Here is a 17,381-nt window from a genome sequence, read left to right on the forward strand (position 1 = left end):
ATTTCATGAGAAATACCCATCGAGGCCAAAATAATATCAATAACTGATTGACTTCTGGTAGTAACAAATGTTGGTTCGGGGCCCCGATTAAGTAAATCAAGATTGCTATTGAAAATAAACTCTAAAAGTGATTTGATCTGGGTACAGCCCCAGAACACGGCCTATGACGAGATTCTTTACGATCAAAAATCAATCTCTACAAAACAGATGCAGAAAAAAAGTTTAAATTTAGATACGGCAACTACGAAAATATGAAAATTTGAGAAATTTCGTTGTTTTACAAGTTGTTAATGTAATACTCTGGAAATAGAAATGGATTTCAAGCTATGGTAAGTAACCAAATCATAAAAATTCTAGATACTGAAACGGGATTTTCTGTATGATTCTGATATCTTGATTAATTTGGCTTTCTTTTGAGATATCATTCATCAAGATATCTCAATTAACACAGAAGTTATCCAAAAAATGATTTAATATTTTGTCGATTTCAAGCTATGCTAAGTAACCAAATCCTAAAAATTCTAGATACTGAAACGGGATTTTCTGTATGATTCTGATATTTTGATTAATTGTGCTTTCTTTTGACATATCATTCATCAAAATATTTCAATTAACACGGAAATTACCTAAAAAATGATTTAAATGTCTATTTTGTCGATTTCAAGCTATGCTAAGTAACCAAATGCTAAAAATTCTAGATACTGAAACGGTATTTTCTGTATGATTGTGATATTTTGATTAATTTGGCTTTTTTTTGAGACATCATTCATCAAAATATTTCAATTATCACAGAAGTTATCCAAAAAATGATTTAAATCTCTATTTTGTAGATTTTAAGCTATGCTAAGTAAGCAAATCCTAAAAATTCTACATGCTGAAACGGGATTTTCAGTATGATTCTGATATTTTGATTAATTGGGCTTTCTTTTAAGATATCATTCATCAAATTATTTCAATTAACATAGAAGTTATCCAAAAAATGATTTAAATCCCTATTTTGTCGATTTCAAGCTATGCTAAGTAACCAAATCCTAAAAATTCTAGATACTGAAACGGGATTTTCTGTATGATTCGGATATTTTGAATAATTGGGCTTTCTTTTGAGATATCATTCATCAAAATATTTCAATTATCACAGAAGTTATCCAAAAAATGATTTAAATCGCTATTTTGTCGATTTCAAGCTATGCTAAGTAACCAAATCCTAAAAATTCTAGATGCTGAAACGGGATTTTCTGTATCATTCTGATATATTGATTAATTGGGCTTACTTTTGAGATATCATTCATCAAAATATTTCAATTATCACAGAAGTTATCCAAAAAATGATTTAATATTTTGTCGATTTCAGGCTATGCTAAGTAACCAAATCCTAAAAATTCTAGATGCTGAAACGGGATTTTCTGTATGATTCTGACATTTTGATTAATTGTGCTTTCTTTTGAGATATCATTCATCAAAGTAACTCAATTAACATAGAAGTTATCCAAAAAATGATTTAAATCCCTATTTTGTCGATTTCAAGCAATGCTAAGTAACCAAATCCTAAAAATTCTAGATACTGAAACGGGATTTTCTGTATGATTCTCATAGTTTGATTAATTGGGCTTTCCCTTGAGATATCATTCATCAAAATATCTCAATTAGCACAGAAGTTATCGAAAAAATGATTCAAATCTCTATTTTGTAGATTTTATGCTATGATAAGTAACCAAATCCTAAAAATTCTAGATACTGAAACGGGATTTTCTGTGTGATTCTGATATTTTATTTAATTGGGCTTTCTTTTGAGATATCATTCATCGAAATATTTCAATTAACACAGAAGTTATCCAAAAAATGATTTAAATCTCTATTCTGTAGATTTCAAGCAATGCTAAGTAACCAAATCTTAATAATTCTACATACTGAAACGGGATTTTCTGTATGATTCTGATATTTTGATTAATTGGGCTTTCTTTTGAGATATCATTCATCAAAATATTTCAATTAACACAGAAGTTATCCAAAAAATGATTTAATGTCTATTTTGTCGATTTCAAGCTATGTTAAGTAATTAAATCCTAAAAATTCTATGTACTGAAACGGGATTTTCTGTATGATTTTGATATTTTGATTAATTGCGCTTTCTTTTGAGATATCATTTGTCAAAATATTTCAATTAACACAGAAGTTATCCAAAAAATGGTTTAAATCGCTATTTTGTCGATTTCAAGCAATGCTAAGTAACCAAATCCTAAAAATTCTAGATACTGAAACGGGATTTTCTGTATGATTCTGATATTTTGATTAATTGGGCTTTCTTTTGAGATATAAGTCATCACAATATCTCAATTAACACAGAAGTTATCCAAAAAATGATTTAAATCTCTATTTTGTCGATTTCAAGCTATGCTAAGTAACAAAATCCTAAAAATTCTAGATACTGAAACGGGATTTTCTGTATGATTCTGATATTTTAATTAATTGGGCTTTCTTTTGAGATATCATTCATGAAAATATCTCAATTAACACAGAAGTTATCCAAAAAATGATTTAAATCTCTATTTTGTCGATTTCAAGCTATGCTAAGTAACAAAATCCTAAAAATTCTAGATACTGAAACGGGATTTTCTGTATGATTCTGACATTTTGATTAATTGTGCTTTCTTTTGAGATATCATTCATCAAAGTAACTCAATTAACATAGAAGTTATCCAAAAAATGATTTAAATCCCTATTTTGTCGATTTCAAGCTATGCTAAGTAACCAAATCCTAAAAATTCTAGATACTGAAACGGGATTTTCTGTATGATTCTGATATCTTGATTAATTTGGCTTTCTTTTGAGATATCATTCATCAAGATATCTCAATTAACACAGAAGTTATCCAAAAAATGATTTAATATTTTGTCGATTTCAAGCTATGCTAAGTAACCAAATCCTAAAAATTCTAGATACTGAAACGGGATTTTCTGTATGACTTTGATATTTCAATTAATTGGGCTTTCTTTTGACATATCATTCATCAAAATATTTCAATTAACACGGAAATTACCTAAAAAATGATTTAAATGTCTATTTTGTCGATTTCAAGCTATGCTAAGTAACCAAATGCTAAAAATTCTAGATACTGAAACGGTATTTTCTGTATGATTCTGATATTTTAATTAATTGGGCTTTCTTTTGAGATATCATTCATCAAAATATCTCAATTAACACAGAAGTTATTCAAAAAATGATTTAAATCTCTATTTTGTAGATTTTAAGCTATGCTAAGTAAGCAAATCCTAAAAATTCTACATGCTGAAACGGGATTTTCAGTATGATTCTGATATTTTGATTAATTGGGCTTTCTTTTGAGATATAAGTCATCACAATATCTCAATTAACACAGAAGTTATCCAAAAAATGATTTAAATCTCTATTTTGTCGATTTCAAGCTATGCTAAGTAACAAAATCCTAAAAATTCTAGATACTGAAACGGGATTTTCTGTATGATTCTGATATTTTAATTAATTGGGCTTTCTTTTGAGATATCATTCATGAAAATATCTCAATTAACACAGAAGTTATCCAAAAAATGATTTAAATCTCTATTTTGTCGATTTCAAGCTATGCTAAGTAACAAAATCCTAAAAATTCTAGATACTGAAACGGGATTTTCTGTATGATTCTGACATTTTGATTAATTGTGCTTTCTTTTGAGATATCATTCATCAAAGTAACTCAATTAACATAGAAGTTATCCAAAAAATGATTTAAATCCCTATTTTGTCGATTTCAAGCTATGCTAAGTAACCAAATCCTAAAAATTCTAGATACTGAAACGGGATTTTCTGTATGATTCTGATATCTTGATTAATTTGGCTTTCTTTTGAGATATCATTCATCAAGATATCTCAATTAACACAGAAGTTATCCAAAAAATGATTTAATATTTTGTCGATTTCAAGCTATGCTAAGTAACCAAATCCTAAAAATTCTAGATACTGAAACGGGATTTTCTGTATGACTTTGATATTTCAATTAATTGGGCTTTCTTTTGACATATCATTCATCAAAATATTTCAATTAACACGGAAATTACCTAAAAAATGATTTAAATGTCTATTTTGTCGATTTCAAGCTATGCTAAGTAACCAAATGCTAAAAATTCTAGATACTGAAACGGTATTTTCTGTATGATTCTGATATTTTAATTAATTGGGCTTTCTTTTGAGATATCATTCATCAAAATATCTCAATTAACACAGAAGTTATTCAAAAAATGATTTAAATCTCTATTTTGTAGATTTTAAGCTATGCTAAGTAAGCAAATCCTAAAAATTCTACATGCTGAAACGGGATTTTCAGTATGATTCTGATATTTTGATTAATTGGGCTTTCTTTTAAGATATCATTCATCAAATTATTTCAATTAACAGGGAAGTTATCCAAAAATGATTTAAATCGCTATTTTGTCGATTTCAAGCAATGCTAAGTAACCAAATCCTAAAAATTCTAGATACTGAAACGGGATTTTCTGTATGATTCTGATATTTTGATTAATTGGGCTTTCTTTTGAGATATCATTCATCAAAATATTTCAATTATCACAGAAGTTGTCCATAAAATGATTTAATCTCTATTTTGTCGATTTCAAACTATGCTAAGTAACCAAATTCTAAAAATTCTAGATACTGAAACGGGATTTTCTGTATGATTCTGATATCTTGATTGATTGGGCTTTCTTTTGAGATATTAGTCATCAAAATATTTCAATTAACAGAGAAGTTGTCCAAAAAATGATTTAATATTTTGTCGATTTCAAGCTATGCTAAGTAACCAAATCATAAAAATTCTAGATACTGAAACAGGATTTTCTGTATGATTCTGATATTTTGATTAATTAGGCTTTCTTTTGAGATATCATTCATCAACATATTTCAATTAACACAGAAGTTATCCAAAAAATGATTTAAATCGCTATTTTGTCGATTTCAAGCAATGCTAAGTAACCAAATCCTAAAAATTCTAGATACTGAAACGGGATTTTCTGTATGATTCTGAAATATTGATTAATTGGGCTTTCTTTTGAGATATCATTCATCCAAATATTTCAATTAACAGAGAAGTTATCCAAAAAATGATTTAATATTTTGTCGATTTCAGGCTATGCTAAGTAACCAAATCCTAAACATTCTAGATGCTGAAACGGGATTTTCTGTATGATTCTGATATTTTCATTAATTGTGCTTTCTTTTGAGATATCATTCATCAAAGTAACTCAATTAACATAGAAGTTATCCAAAAAATGATTTAAATCCCTATTTTGTCGATTTCAAGCTATGCTAAGTAACCAAATCCTAAAAATTCTAGATACTGAAACGGGATTTTCTGTATGATTCGGATATTTTGAATAATTGGGCTTTCTTTTGAGATATCATTCATCCAAATATTTCAATTAACAGAGAAGTTATCCAAAAAATGATTTAATATTTTGTCGATTTCAGGCTATGTTAAGTAACCAAATCCTAAAAATTCTAGATGCTGAAACGGGATTTTCTGTATGATTCTGACATTTTGATTAATTGTGCATTCTTTTGAGATATCATTCGTCAAAGTAACTCAATTAACATAGAAGTTATCCAAAAAATGATTTAAATCCCTATTTTGTCGATTTCAAGCTATGCTAAGTAACCAAATCCTAAAAATTCTAGATACTGAAACGGGATTTTCTGTATGATTCGGATATTTTGAATAATTGGGCTTTCTTTTGAGATATCATTCGTCCAAATATTTCAATTAACAGAGAAGTTATCCAAAAAATGATTTAATATTTTGTCGATTTCAGGCTATGTTAAGTAACCAAATCCTAAAAATTCTAGATGCTGAAACGGGATTTTCTGTATGATTCTGACATTTTGATTAATTGTGCTTTCTTTTGAGATATCATTCATCAAAGTAACTCAATTAACATAGAAGTTATCCAAAAAATTATTTAAATCCCTATTTTGTCGATTTCAAGCTATGCTAAGTAACCAAATCCTAAAAATTCTAGATACTGAAACGGGATTTTCTGTATGATTCGGATATTTTGAATAATTGGGCTTTCTTTTGAGATATCATTCATCAAAATATTTCAATTATCACAGAAGTTATCCAAAAAATGATTTAAATCGCTATTTTGTCGATTTCAAGCTATGCTAAGTAACCAAATCCTAAAAATTCTAGATGCTGAAACGGGAATTTCTGTATCATTCTGATATATTGATTAATTGGGCTTACTTTTGAGATATCATTCATCAAAATATTTCAATTATCACAGAAGTTATCCAAAAAATGATTTAATATTTTGTCGATTTCAGGCTATGCTAAGTAACCAAATCCTAAACATTCTAGATACTGAAACGGGATTTTCTGTATGATTCGGATATTTTGAATAATTGGGCTTTCTTTTGAGATATCATTCATCAAAATATTTCAATTATCACAGAAGTTATCCAAAAAATGATTTAAATCGCTATTTTGTCGATTTCAAGCAATGCTAAGTAACCAAATCCTAAAAATTCTAGATACTGAAACGGGATTTTCTGTATGATTCTGATATTTTGATTAATTGGGCTTTCTTTTGAGATATAAGTCATCACAATATCTCAATTAACACAGAAGTTATCCAAAAAATGATTTAATATTTTGTCGATTTCAAGCTATGCTAAGTAACCACATCCTAAAAATTCTAGATACTGAAACGGAATTTTCTGTATGATTCTGATATTTTGATTAATTGGGCTTTCTTTTGAGATATCATTCGTCAAAATATTTCAATTAACATAGAAGTTATCCAAAGAATGATTTAAATTCCTATTTTGTCGATTTCAAGCTATGCTAAGTAAGCAAATCCAAAAAATGTTATATATTGAAACGAGATTTTCTGTATGATTGTGATATTTTGATTAATTGGGCTTTCTTTTGAGATATAAGTGATCACAATATCTCAATTAACTCAGAAGTTATCCAAAAAATGATTTAGAAATCTATTTTGTCGATTTCAAGCTATGCTAAGTAACCAAATCCTAAAAATTCTAGATACTGAAATGAGATTTTCTGTATGATTTTGATATTTTGATTAATTGGTCTTTCTTTTGAGATATCAATCATGAAGATGTTTCAGTTAACAAAGAAGTTATCCAAAAAATGATTTAATCACTATTTTGTCGATTTCAAGCTATGCTAAGTAACCAAATCCTAAAAATTCTAGATATTGAAACGGGATTTTCTGTATGATTCTGATATTTTGATTAATTGGGCTTTCTTGTGAGATATCATTCATCAAAATATTTCAATTAACACAGAAGTTATCCAAAAAATGATTTAATCTCTATTTTGTCAATTTCAAGCTATGCTAAGTAACCAAATCCTAAAAATTCTAGATACTGAAACGGGATTTTCTGTATGATTCTGATATTTTGATTGATTCGGCTTTCTTTTGAGATATTAATCATCAAAATATTTCAATTAACACAGAAGTTATCCAAAAAATGATTTAGAAATCTATTTTGTCGATTTCAAGCAATGCTAGGTAACCATATCTAAAAAATTCTAGATACTGAAACGGGATTTTCTGTATGATTCTGATATTTTGATTAATTGGGCTTTCTTTTGAGATATAAGTCATCACAATATCTCAATTAACACAGAAGTTATCCAAAAAATGATTTAATATTTTGTCGATTTCAAGCTATGCTAAGTAACCAAATCCTTAAAATTCTGGATACTAAAACGGGATTTTCAGTATGATTCTGATATTTTGATTGATTGGGCTTTCTCTTAAGATCAAAGCTGATCCAGCTGTGGTCTGACCTTGAGACCAAGTCAAAGACTTTCCAGTTGTGGATTTTATGAGAAATACTCATCGAGGCCTAAATAATGTCAATAACTAATGGACTTCTGGCAGTAACAAAAGTTGGATCTGAGCTCCGATTAAGTAAATTAAGATTGCTATTGAAAATAAAGTCTAAAAGTGATTTGATCTGTTGTGCACGAAATTCCAGTTCTTTCAAACTAAAGTTGAAAATATTTTGCGATCTAATTTAGACATTCTATTGGCATCATGCTGTTTATGATTCTTTACGATCAAAAATCAATCTTTACAAAACAGATGCAGAAAAAAGTTGATATTTGTTGACTAACTTTAAAAAGATGTCTAGTAATCAAGATATTTATTAAGAAAATTTTCGGAAAAGTGAAGAAAAACGTAAAGGAATGTTGTTGTAATTTTAAATCACGTTTTAAGTTCGAGTCGATATAAATTTCGTAGAATTTCTAAAACGTCGATTGAAAATAAACTATATTTAAATAAGCTAACGAGAGACGTTCAAAAAATAACATCAAAAAGGTTATTTTGGAACCTTTTAACTTGTGTGTTTCATATTTTTAATGTGAAAAAATAAAAATTAAAGATTCATAAATTAAAGATAATAAATAAAATTCGAATAATCCGCATAATAAAATTGTTTTTAAACATTTCCGTGGCACAAACAAGCGAATAAATCAAGACAAAATTTCAGATTATCACAATTTCCCCCCGTTTCGAGAAACTCACTCTCTTTTGCGTTACTTTTAATTCCTTTTGTTATCCCAGTAGAGGATTTATCTCCGCGAATTTAAGCATCCGGGTTTTGCTCTAATTGAACCTGGGATTTATAAGTGGAAACCAAAACCGGAACTTCACTCCCATTTATTCAAACTTTAAATTCAAAGCAATTTCAGACTGTTCAAATTTTACTCTAAGCGTTTGTGTCGTTTAATTATGCCATTTTTAATTCGTTCTTTTTTGATTTCTCTTTTTTTTTGTTGTAGATGATTGAAAAATTGGTGGAGCGATGAAATCTCTTCGCGAAGGAAAATGGATGGCGAAAACCGAATCATTTTAAACGTCGGCGGAATTCGCTACGAAACGTACAAAGCGACGTTAAAAAAAATTCCTGCTACACGATTATCGCGATTAACAGAGGCTTTAGCTAATTATGATCCTGTTTTAAATGAGTATTTTTTTGATAGACATCCTGGAGTATTCGCACAAATTTTAAATTATTATAGGCAAGTACAATTTTACTTTTACAGTGTTTTCAAAAAATCATCATAAATAGAGGTATTAATGAATCGATATGAAATTATCATCGTTTATAAAAGAAATTATAAACTTTCAAATGAAACAAACCGCTTTTCAAAATACCTTTTAGTTATTTAGATATTAATTTTTAAACTCAATGACATTTCTCCACATTTTAGGTTAAGCTTAATTCTCAATCGTTTCTTAAAAAAATCGTAATAAAGCGATTTACTTAGACATGTTTCTTCAACATCCAGGATTTATATAAAAAAGTATCAGCTTTTTAATGAAACCAACCGTTTTTGAAAATAACATTTAGTTATTGAGATAAAAATGTTTAAACACAACACTATTTATTCTCGTTTTTAAGGTAAACAATTTTCTTGAGTTGTTTTCAAAAAATCATCATAAATAGAGGTTTTAATGAATCGATATGAAATTATCATCCTTTATAAAGAAAATTATAAGCTTTCAAATGAAACAAACCGCTTTTCAAAATACCTTTTAGTTATTTAGATATTAATTTTTAAACTGAAAGATATTTCTCCACATTTTAGGTTAATCTTAATTATCAACCGTTTTTTTAAAAAATCGTAATAAAGCGATTTATTTAAACATGATTCTCCAACATTCAGGATTTATATAAAAAAGTATCAGCTTTTTAATGAAACCAACCGTTTTTGAAAATAGCATTTAGTTATTGAGATAAAAATGTTTAAACATAACACTATTTATTCTCGTTTTTAAGGTAAACAATTTTCTTGTGTTGTTTTCAAAAAATCATCATAAATAGAGGTTTTAATGAATCGATATGAAATTATCAGCATTTATAAAAGAAATTATAAACTTTCAAATGAAATAAACCGCTTTTCAAAACACCTTTTAGTTATTTAGATATTAATTCTTAAACTCAATGATATTTCTCCACATTTTAGGTTAAGCTTAATTATAAATCGTTTTTTAAAAAAATCGTAATAAAGCGATTTACTTAGACATGATTCTCCAACATTCAGGATTTATATAAAAAAGTATCAGCTTTTTAATGAAACCAACCGTTTTTGAAAATAACATTTAGTTATTGAGATAAAAATGTTTAAACATAACACTATTTATTGTCGTTTTAAAGGTAAACAATTTTCTTGAGTTGTTTTCAAAAAATCATCATAAATACAGGTTTTAATGAATCGATATGAAATTATCAGCGTTTATAAAGGAAATTATAAACTTTCAAATGAAACAAACCGCTTTTCAAAATACCTTTTAGTTATTAAGATATTAATTCTTAATCTCAATAATATTTCTCCACATTTTAGGTTAAGCTTAATTATCAATCGTTTTTTAAAAAAATCGTAATAAAGCGATTTACTTAGACATGATTCTCCAACATTCAGGATTTGTATAAAAAAGTATCAGCTTTTTAATGAAACCAACCGTTTTTGAAAATAACATTTAGTTATTGAGATAAAAATGTTTAAACACAACACTATTTATTCTCGTTTTTAAGGTAAACAATTTTCTTGTCTTGTTTTCAAAAAATCATCATAAATAGAGGTTTTAATCAATCGATATGAAATTATCAGCGTTTATAAAAGAAATTATAAACTTTCAAATGAAACAAACCGCTTTTCAAAATACCTTTTAGTTATTTAGATATTAATTTTTAAACTCAATGACACTTCTCCACATATTAGGTTAAGTTTAGTAATCTATCGTTTTTTAAAAAAATCGTAATAAAGCGATTTACTTAGACATGATTCTCCAACATTCAGGATTTATATAAAAAAGTATCAGCTTTTTAATGAAACCAACCGTTTTTGAAAATAACATTTAGTTATTGAGATAAAAATGTTTAAACACAACACTATTTATTCTCGTTTTTAAGGTAAACAATTTTCTTGTGTTGTTTTCAAAAAATCATCATAAATAGAGGTTTTAATCAATCGATATGAAATTATCAGCGTTTATAAAAGAAATTATAAATTTTCAAATGAAACAAACCGCTTTTCAAAATACTTTTTAGTTATTTAGATATTAATTCTTAAACTCAATGATATTTCTCCACATTTTAGGTTAAGCTTAATTATAAATCATTTTTTAAAAAAATCGTAATAAAGCGATTTACTTAGACATGATTCTCCAACATTCAGGATTTACATAAAAAAGTATCAGCTTTTTAATGAAAACAGCCGTTTTTGAAAATAACATTTAGTTATTGAGATAAAAATGTTTAAACATAACACTATTTATTCTCGTTTTTAAGGTAAACAATTTTCTTGTGTTGTTTTCAAAAAATCATCATAAATAGAGGTTTTAATGAATCGTAATGAAATTATCAGCGTTTATAAAAGAAATTATAAACTTTCGAATGAAAAATAACAATTTTCAAAACACCTTTTAGTTATTTAGATATTAATTTTTGAACTCAATGACACTTCTCCACATTTTAGGTTAATCTTAATTATCAATCGTTTTTTAAAAAAATCGTAATAAAGCGATTTACTTAGACATGATTCTCCAACATTCAGGATTTATATAAAAAAGTATCAGCTTTTTAATGAAACCAACCGTTTTTGAAAATAACATTTACTTATTGAGATAAAAATGTTTAAACACAACACTATTTATTCTCGTTTTTAAGGTAAACAATTTTCTTGTGTTGTTTTCAAAAAATCATCATAAATAGAGGTTTTAATGAATCGTAATGAAATTATCAGCGTTTATAAAAGAAATTATAAACTTTCGAATGAAAAATAACAATTTTCAAAACACCTTTTAGTTATTTAGATATTAATTTTTGAACTCAATGACACTTCTCCACATTTTAGGTTAAACTTAATTATCAATCGTCTTTTAAAAAAATCATAATAAAGCGATTTACTTAGACATGATTCTCCAACATTCAGGATTTACATAAAAAAGTATCAGCTTTTTAATGAAAACAGCCGTTTTTGAAAATAACATTTAGTTATTGAGATAAAAATGTTTAAACATAACACTATTTATTCTCGTTTTTAAGGTAAACAATTTTCTTGTGTTGTTTTCAAAAAATCATCATAAATAGAGGTTTTAATGAATCGTAATGAAATTATCAGCGTTTATAAAAGAAATTATAAACTTTCGAATGAAAAATAACAATTTTCAAAACACCTTTTAGTTATTTAGATATTAATTTTTGAACTCAATGACACTTCTCCACATTTTAGGTTAATCTTAATTATCAATCGTTTTTTAAAAAAATCGTAATAAAGCGATTTACTTAGACATGATTCTCCAACATTCAGGATTTATATAAAAAAGTATCAGCTTTTTAATGAAACCAACCGTTTTTGAAAATAACATTTACTTATTGAGATAAAAATGTTTAAACACAACACTATTTATTCTCGTTTTTAAGGTAAACAATTTTCTTGTGTTGTTTTCAAAAAATCATCATAAATAGAGGTTTTAATGAATCGTAATGAAATTATCAGCGTTTATAAAAGAAATTATAAACTTTCGAATGAAAAATAACAATTTTCAAAACACCTTTTAGTTATTTAGATATTAATTTTTGAACTCAATGACACTTCTCCACATTTTAGGTTAATCTTAATTATCAATCGTTTTTTAAAAAAATCGTAATAAAGCGATTTACTTAGACATGATTCTCCAACATTCAGGATTTATATAAAAAAGTATCAGCTTTTTAATGAAACCAACCGTTTTTGAAAATAACATTTACTTATTGAGATAAAAATGTTTAAACACAACACTATTTATTCTCGTTTTTAAGGTAAACAATTTTCTTGTGTTGTTTTCAAAAAATCATCATAAATAGAGGTTTTAATGAATCGTAATGAAATTATCAGCGTTTATAAAAGAAATTATAAACTTTCGAATGAAAAATAACAATTTTCAAAACACCTTTTAGTTATTTAGATATTAATTTTTGAACTCAATGACACTTCTCCACATTTTAGGTTAATCTTAATTATCAATCGTTTTTTAAAAAAATCGTAATAAAGCGATTTACTTAGACATGATTCTCCAACATTCAGGATTTATATAAAAAAGTATCAGCTTTTTAATGAAACCAACCGTTTTTGAAAATAACATTTACTTATTGAGATAAAAATGTTTAAACACAACACTATTTATTCTCGTTTTAAAGGTAAACAATTTTCTTGTGTTGTCTTCAAAAAATCATCATAAATAGAGGTTTTAATGAATCGATATGAAATTATCAGCGTTTATAAAGGAAATTATAAACTTTCAAATGAAACAAACCGCTTTTCAAAATACCTTTTAGTTATTTAGATATTAATTCTTAAACTCAATGATATTTCTCCACATTTTAGGTTAAGCTTAATTATAAATCATTTTTTAAAAAAATCGTAATAAAGCGATTTACTTAGACATGATTTTCCAACATTCAGGATTTACATAAAAAAGTATCAGCTTTTTAATGAAAACAGCCGTTTTTGAAAATAACATTTAGTTATTGAGATAAAAATGTTTAAACATAACACTATTTATTCTCGTTTTTAAGGTAAACAATTTTCTTGTGTTGTTTTCAAAAAATCATCATAAATAGAGGTTTTAATGAATCGTAATGAAATTATCAGCGTTTATAAAAGAAATTATAAACTTTCGAATGAAAAATAACAATTTTCAAAACACCTTTTAGTTATTTAGATATTAATTTTTGAACTCAATGACACTTCTCCACATTTTAGGTTAATCTTAATTATCAATCGTTTTTTAAAAAAATCGTAATAAAGCGATTTACTTAGACATGATTCTCCAACATTCAGGATTTATATAAAAAAGTATCAGCTTTTTAATGAAACCAACCGTTTTTGAAAATAACATTTAGTTATTGAGATAAAAATGTTTAAACACAACACTATTTATTCTCGTTTTTAAGGTAAACAATTTTCTTGAGTTGTTTTCAAAAAATCATCATAAATAGAGGTTCTAATCAATCGATATGAAATTATCAGCGTTTAAAAAGGAAATTATAAACTTTCAAATAAAACAAACCGCTTTTCAAAATACCTTTTAGTTATTTAGATATTAATTTTTAAACTCAATGACATTTCTCCACATTTTAGGTTAATCTTAATTATCAATCGTTTTTTAAAAAAATCGTAATAAAGCGATTTACTTAGACATGATTCTCCAACATTCAGGATTTATATAAAAAAGTATCAGCTTTTTAATGAAACCAACCGTTTTTGAAAATAACATTTAGTTATTGAGATAAAAATGTTTAAACACAACACTATTTATTCTCGTTTTAAAGGTAAACAATTTTCTTGTGTTATCTTCAAAAGATCATCATAAATAAAGGTTTTAATCAATCGATATGAAATTATCAGCGTTTATAAAAGAAATTATAAACTTTCAAATGAAATAAACCGCTTTTCAAAACACCTTTTAGTTATTTAGATATTAATTTTTAAACTCAATGATACTTCTCCACATTTTAGGTTAAGCTTAATTATCAATCGTTTTTTAAAAGAATCATAATAAAGCGATTTACTTAGACATGATTCTCCAACATTCAGGATTTGTATAAAAATGTATCAGCTTTTTAATGAAACCAACCGTTTTTGAAAACAACATTTAGTTATTGAGATAAAAATGTTTAAACATAACACTACTTATTCTCGTTTTAAAGGTAAACAATTTTCTTGCGTTGTTTTCAAAAAATCATCATAAATAGAGGTTTTAATGAATCGTAAAGAAATTATCAGCGTTTATAAAAGAAATTATAAGCTTTCGAATGAAACAAACCGCTTTTCAAAATACCTTTTAGTTATTTAGATATTAATTTTTAAACTCAATGACACTTCTCCACATTTTAGGTTAATCTTAATTCTCAATCGTTCTTAAAAAAAATCGTAATAAAGCGATTTACTTAGACATGATTCTCCAACATTCAGGATTTATATAAAAAAGTATCAGCTTTTTAATGAAACCAACCGTTTTTGAAAATAACATTTAGTTATTGAGATAGAAATGTTTAAACACAACACTATTTATTCTCGTTTTTAAGGTAAACAATTTTCTTGTGTTATTTTCAAAAAATCATCATAAATAGAGGTTTTAATCAATCGATATGAAATTATCAGCGTTTATAAAAGAAATTATAAACTTTCCAATGAAAAATACCAATTTTCAAAATACCTTTTAGTTATTTAGATATTAATTTTTAAAATCAATGATATTTCTCCACATTTTAGGTTAAGCTTAATTATTTATCAATCGTTTTTTAAAAAAATCGTAATAAAGCGATTTACTTAGACATGATGCTCCAACATTCAGGATTTATTTAAAAAAGTATCACCTTTTTAATGAAACCAATCGTTTTTGAAAATAACATTTAGTTATTGAGATATAAATGTTTAAACATAACACTATTTATTCTCGTTTTTATGGTAAACAATTACTTTGTGTTGTTTTCAAAAAATCATCATAAATAGAGGTTTTAATCAATCGTTATGAAATTATCAGCATTTATAAAGGAAATTATAAACTTTCAAATGAAACAAACCGCTTTTCAAAATACCTTTTAGTTATTTAGATATTAATTTTTAAACTCAATGACACTTCTCCACATTTTAGGTTAATCTTAATTCTCAATCGTTCTTAAAAAAAATCGTAATAAAGCGATTTACTTAGACATGATTCTCCAACATTCAGGATTTATATAAAAAAGTATCAGCTTTTTAATGAAACCAACCGTTTTTGAAAATAACATTTAGTTATTGAGATAAAAATGTTTAAACACAACACTATTTATTCTCGTTTTTAAGGTAAACAATTTTCTTGTGTTGTTTTCAAAAAATCATCATAAATAGAGGTTTTAATCAATCGATATGAAATTATCAGCGTTTATAAAAGAAATTATAAACTTTCCAATGAAAAATACCAATTTTCAAAATACCTTTTAGTTATTTAGATATTAATTTTTAAAATCAATGATATTTCTCCACATTTTAGGTTAAGCTTAATTATTTATCAATCGTTTTTTAAAAAAATCGTAATAAAGCGATTTACTTAGACATGATGCTCCAACATTCAGGATTTATATAAAAAAGTATCACCTTTTTAATGAAACCAATCGTTTTTGAAAATAACATTTAGTTATTGAGATATAAATGTTTAAACATAACACTATTTATTCTCGTTTTTATGGTAAACAATTACTTTGTGTTGTTTTCAAAAAATCATCATAAATAGAGGTTTTAATCAATCGTTATGAAATTATCAGCATTTATAAAGGAAATTATAAACTTTCAAATGAAACAAACCGCTTTTCAAAATACCTTTTAGTTATTTAGATATTAATTTTTAAACTCAATGACATTTCTCCACATTTTAGGTTAAGCTTAATTATCGATCGTTTTTTAAAAAAATCGTAATAAAGCGATTTACTTAGACATGATTCTCCAACATTCAGGATTTGTATAAAAAAGTATCAGCTTTTTAATGAAACCAACCGTTTTTGAAAATAACATTTAGTTATTGAGATAAAAATGTTTAAACACAACACTATTTATTCTCGTTTTTAAGGTAAACAATTTTCTTGTGTTGTTTTCAAAAAATCATCATAAATACAGGTTCTAATCAATCGATATGAAATTATCAGCGTTTATAAAGGAAATTATAAACTTTCAAATGAAACCAACCGCTTTTCAAAATACCTTTTAGTTATTTAGATATTAATTCTTAAACTCAATGATATTTCTCCACATTTTAAGTTAAGCTTAATTATCAACCGTTTTTTAAAAAAATCGTAATAAAGCGATTTACTTAGATATGATTCTCCAACATTCAGGATTTATATAAAAAAGTATCAGCTTTTTAATAAAACCAACTGTTTTTGAAAATAACATTTAGTTATTGAGATAAAAATGTTTAAACACAACACTATTTATTCTCGTTTTTAAGGTAAACAATTTTCTTGTGTTGTTTTCAAAAAATCATCATAAATAGAGGTTTTAATGAATCGATATGGAATTATCAGCGTTTATAAAAGAAATTATAAACTTTCAAATAAAAAATACCAATTTTCAAAACACCTTTTAGTTACTTAGATATTAATTTTTAAACTCAATGACATTTCTCCACATTTTAGGTTAAACTTAATTATCAATCGTCTTTTAAAAAAATCATAATAAAGCGATTTACTTAGACATGATTCTCCAACATTCAGGATTTACATAAAAAAGTATCAGCTTTTTAATAAAACCAACTGTTTTTGAAAATAACATTTAGTTATTGAGATAAAAATGTTTAAACACAACACTATTTATT

General features: G+C 25.9%; 1 protein-coding gene across 2 annotated transcripts in view; it reads left to right on the forward strand.

Annotated features, from left to right (window-relative positions):
* Window positions 1–17,381, forward strand: part of LOC111421017 (potassium voltage-gated channel protein Shaw-like) — a 121,338-nt gene that overhangs the window by 59,279 nt on the left and 44,678 nt on the right. For both annotated transcript variants that reach the window (XM_071195957.1, XM_071195958.1), the window contains exon 2: window positions 8,825–9,064. In XM_071195957.1, the coding sequence (XP_071052058.1) occupies window positions 8,871–9,064 (194 nt within the window). In that variant the 5' untranslated portion in view covers window positions 8,825–8,870. The remainder of the gene's footprint in view (window positions 1–8,824; window positions 9,065–17,381) is intronic.

The sequence above is a fragment of the Onthophagus taurus genome, chromosome 5, assembly GCF_036711975.1.
Source record: "Onthophagus taurus isolate NC chromosome 5, IU_Otau_3.0, whole genome shotgun sequence".
Taxonomy (NCBI): Eukaryota; Metazoa; Arthropoda; class Insecta; order Coleoptera; family Scarabaeidae; genus Onthophagus; species Onthophagus taurus.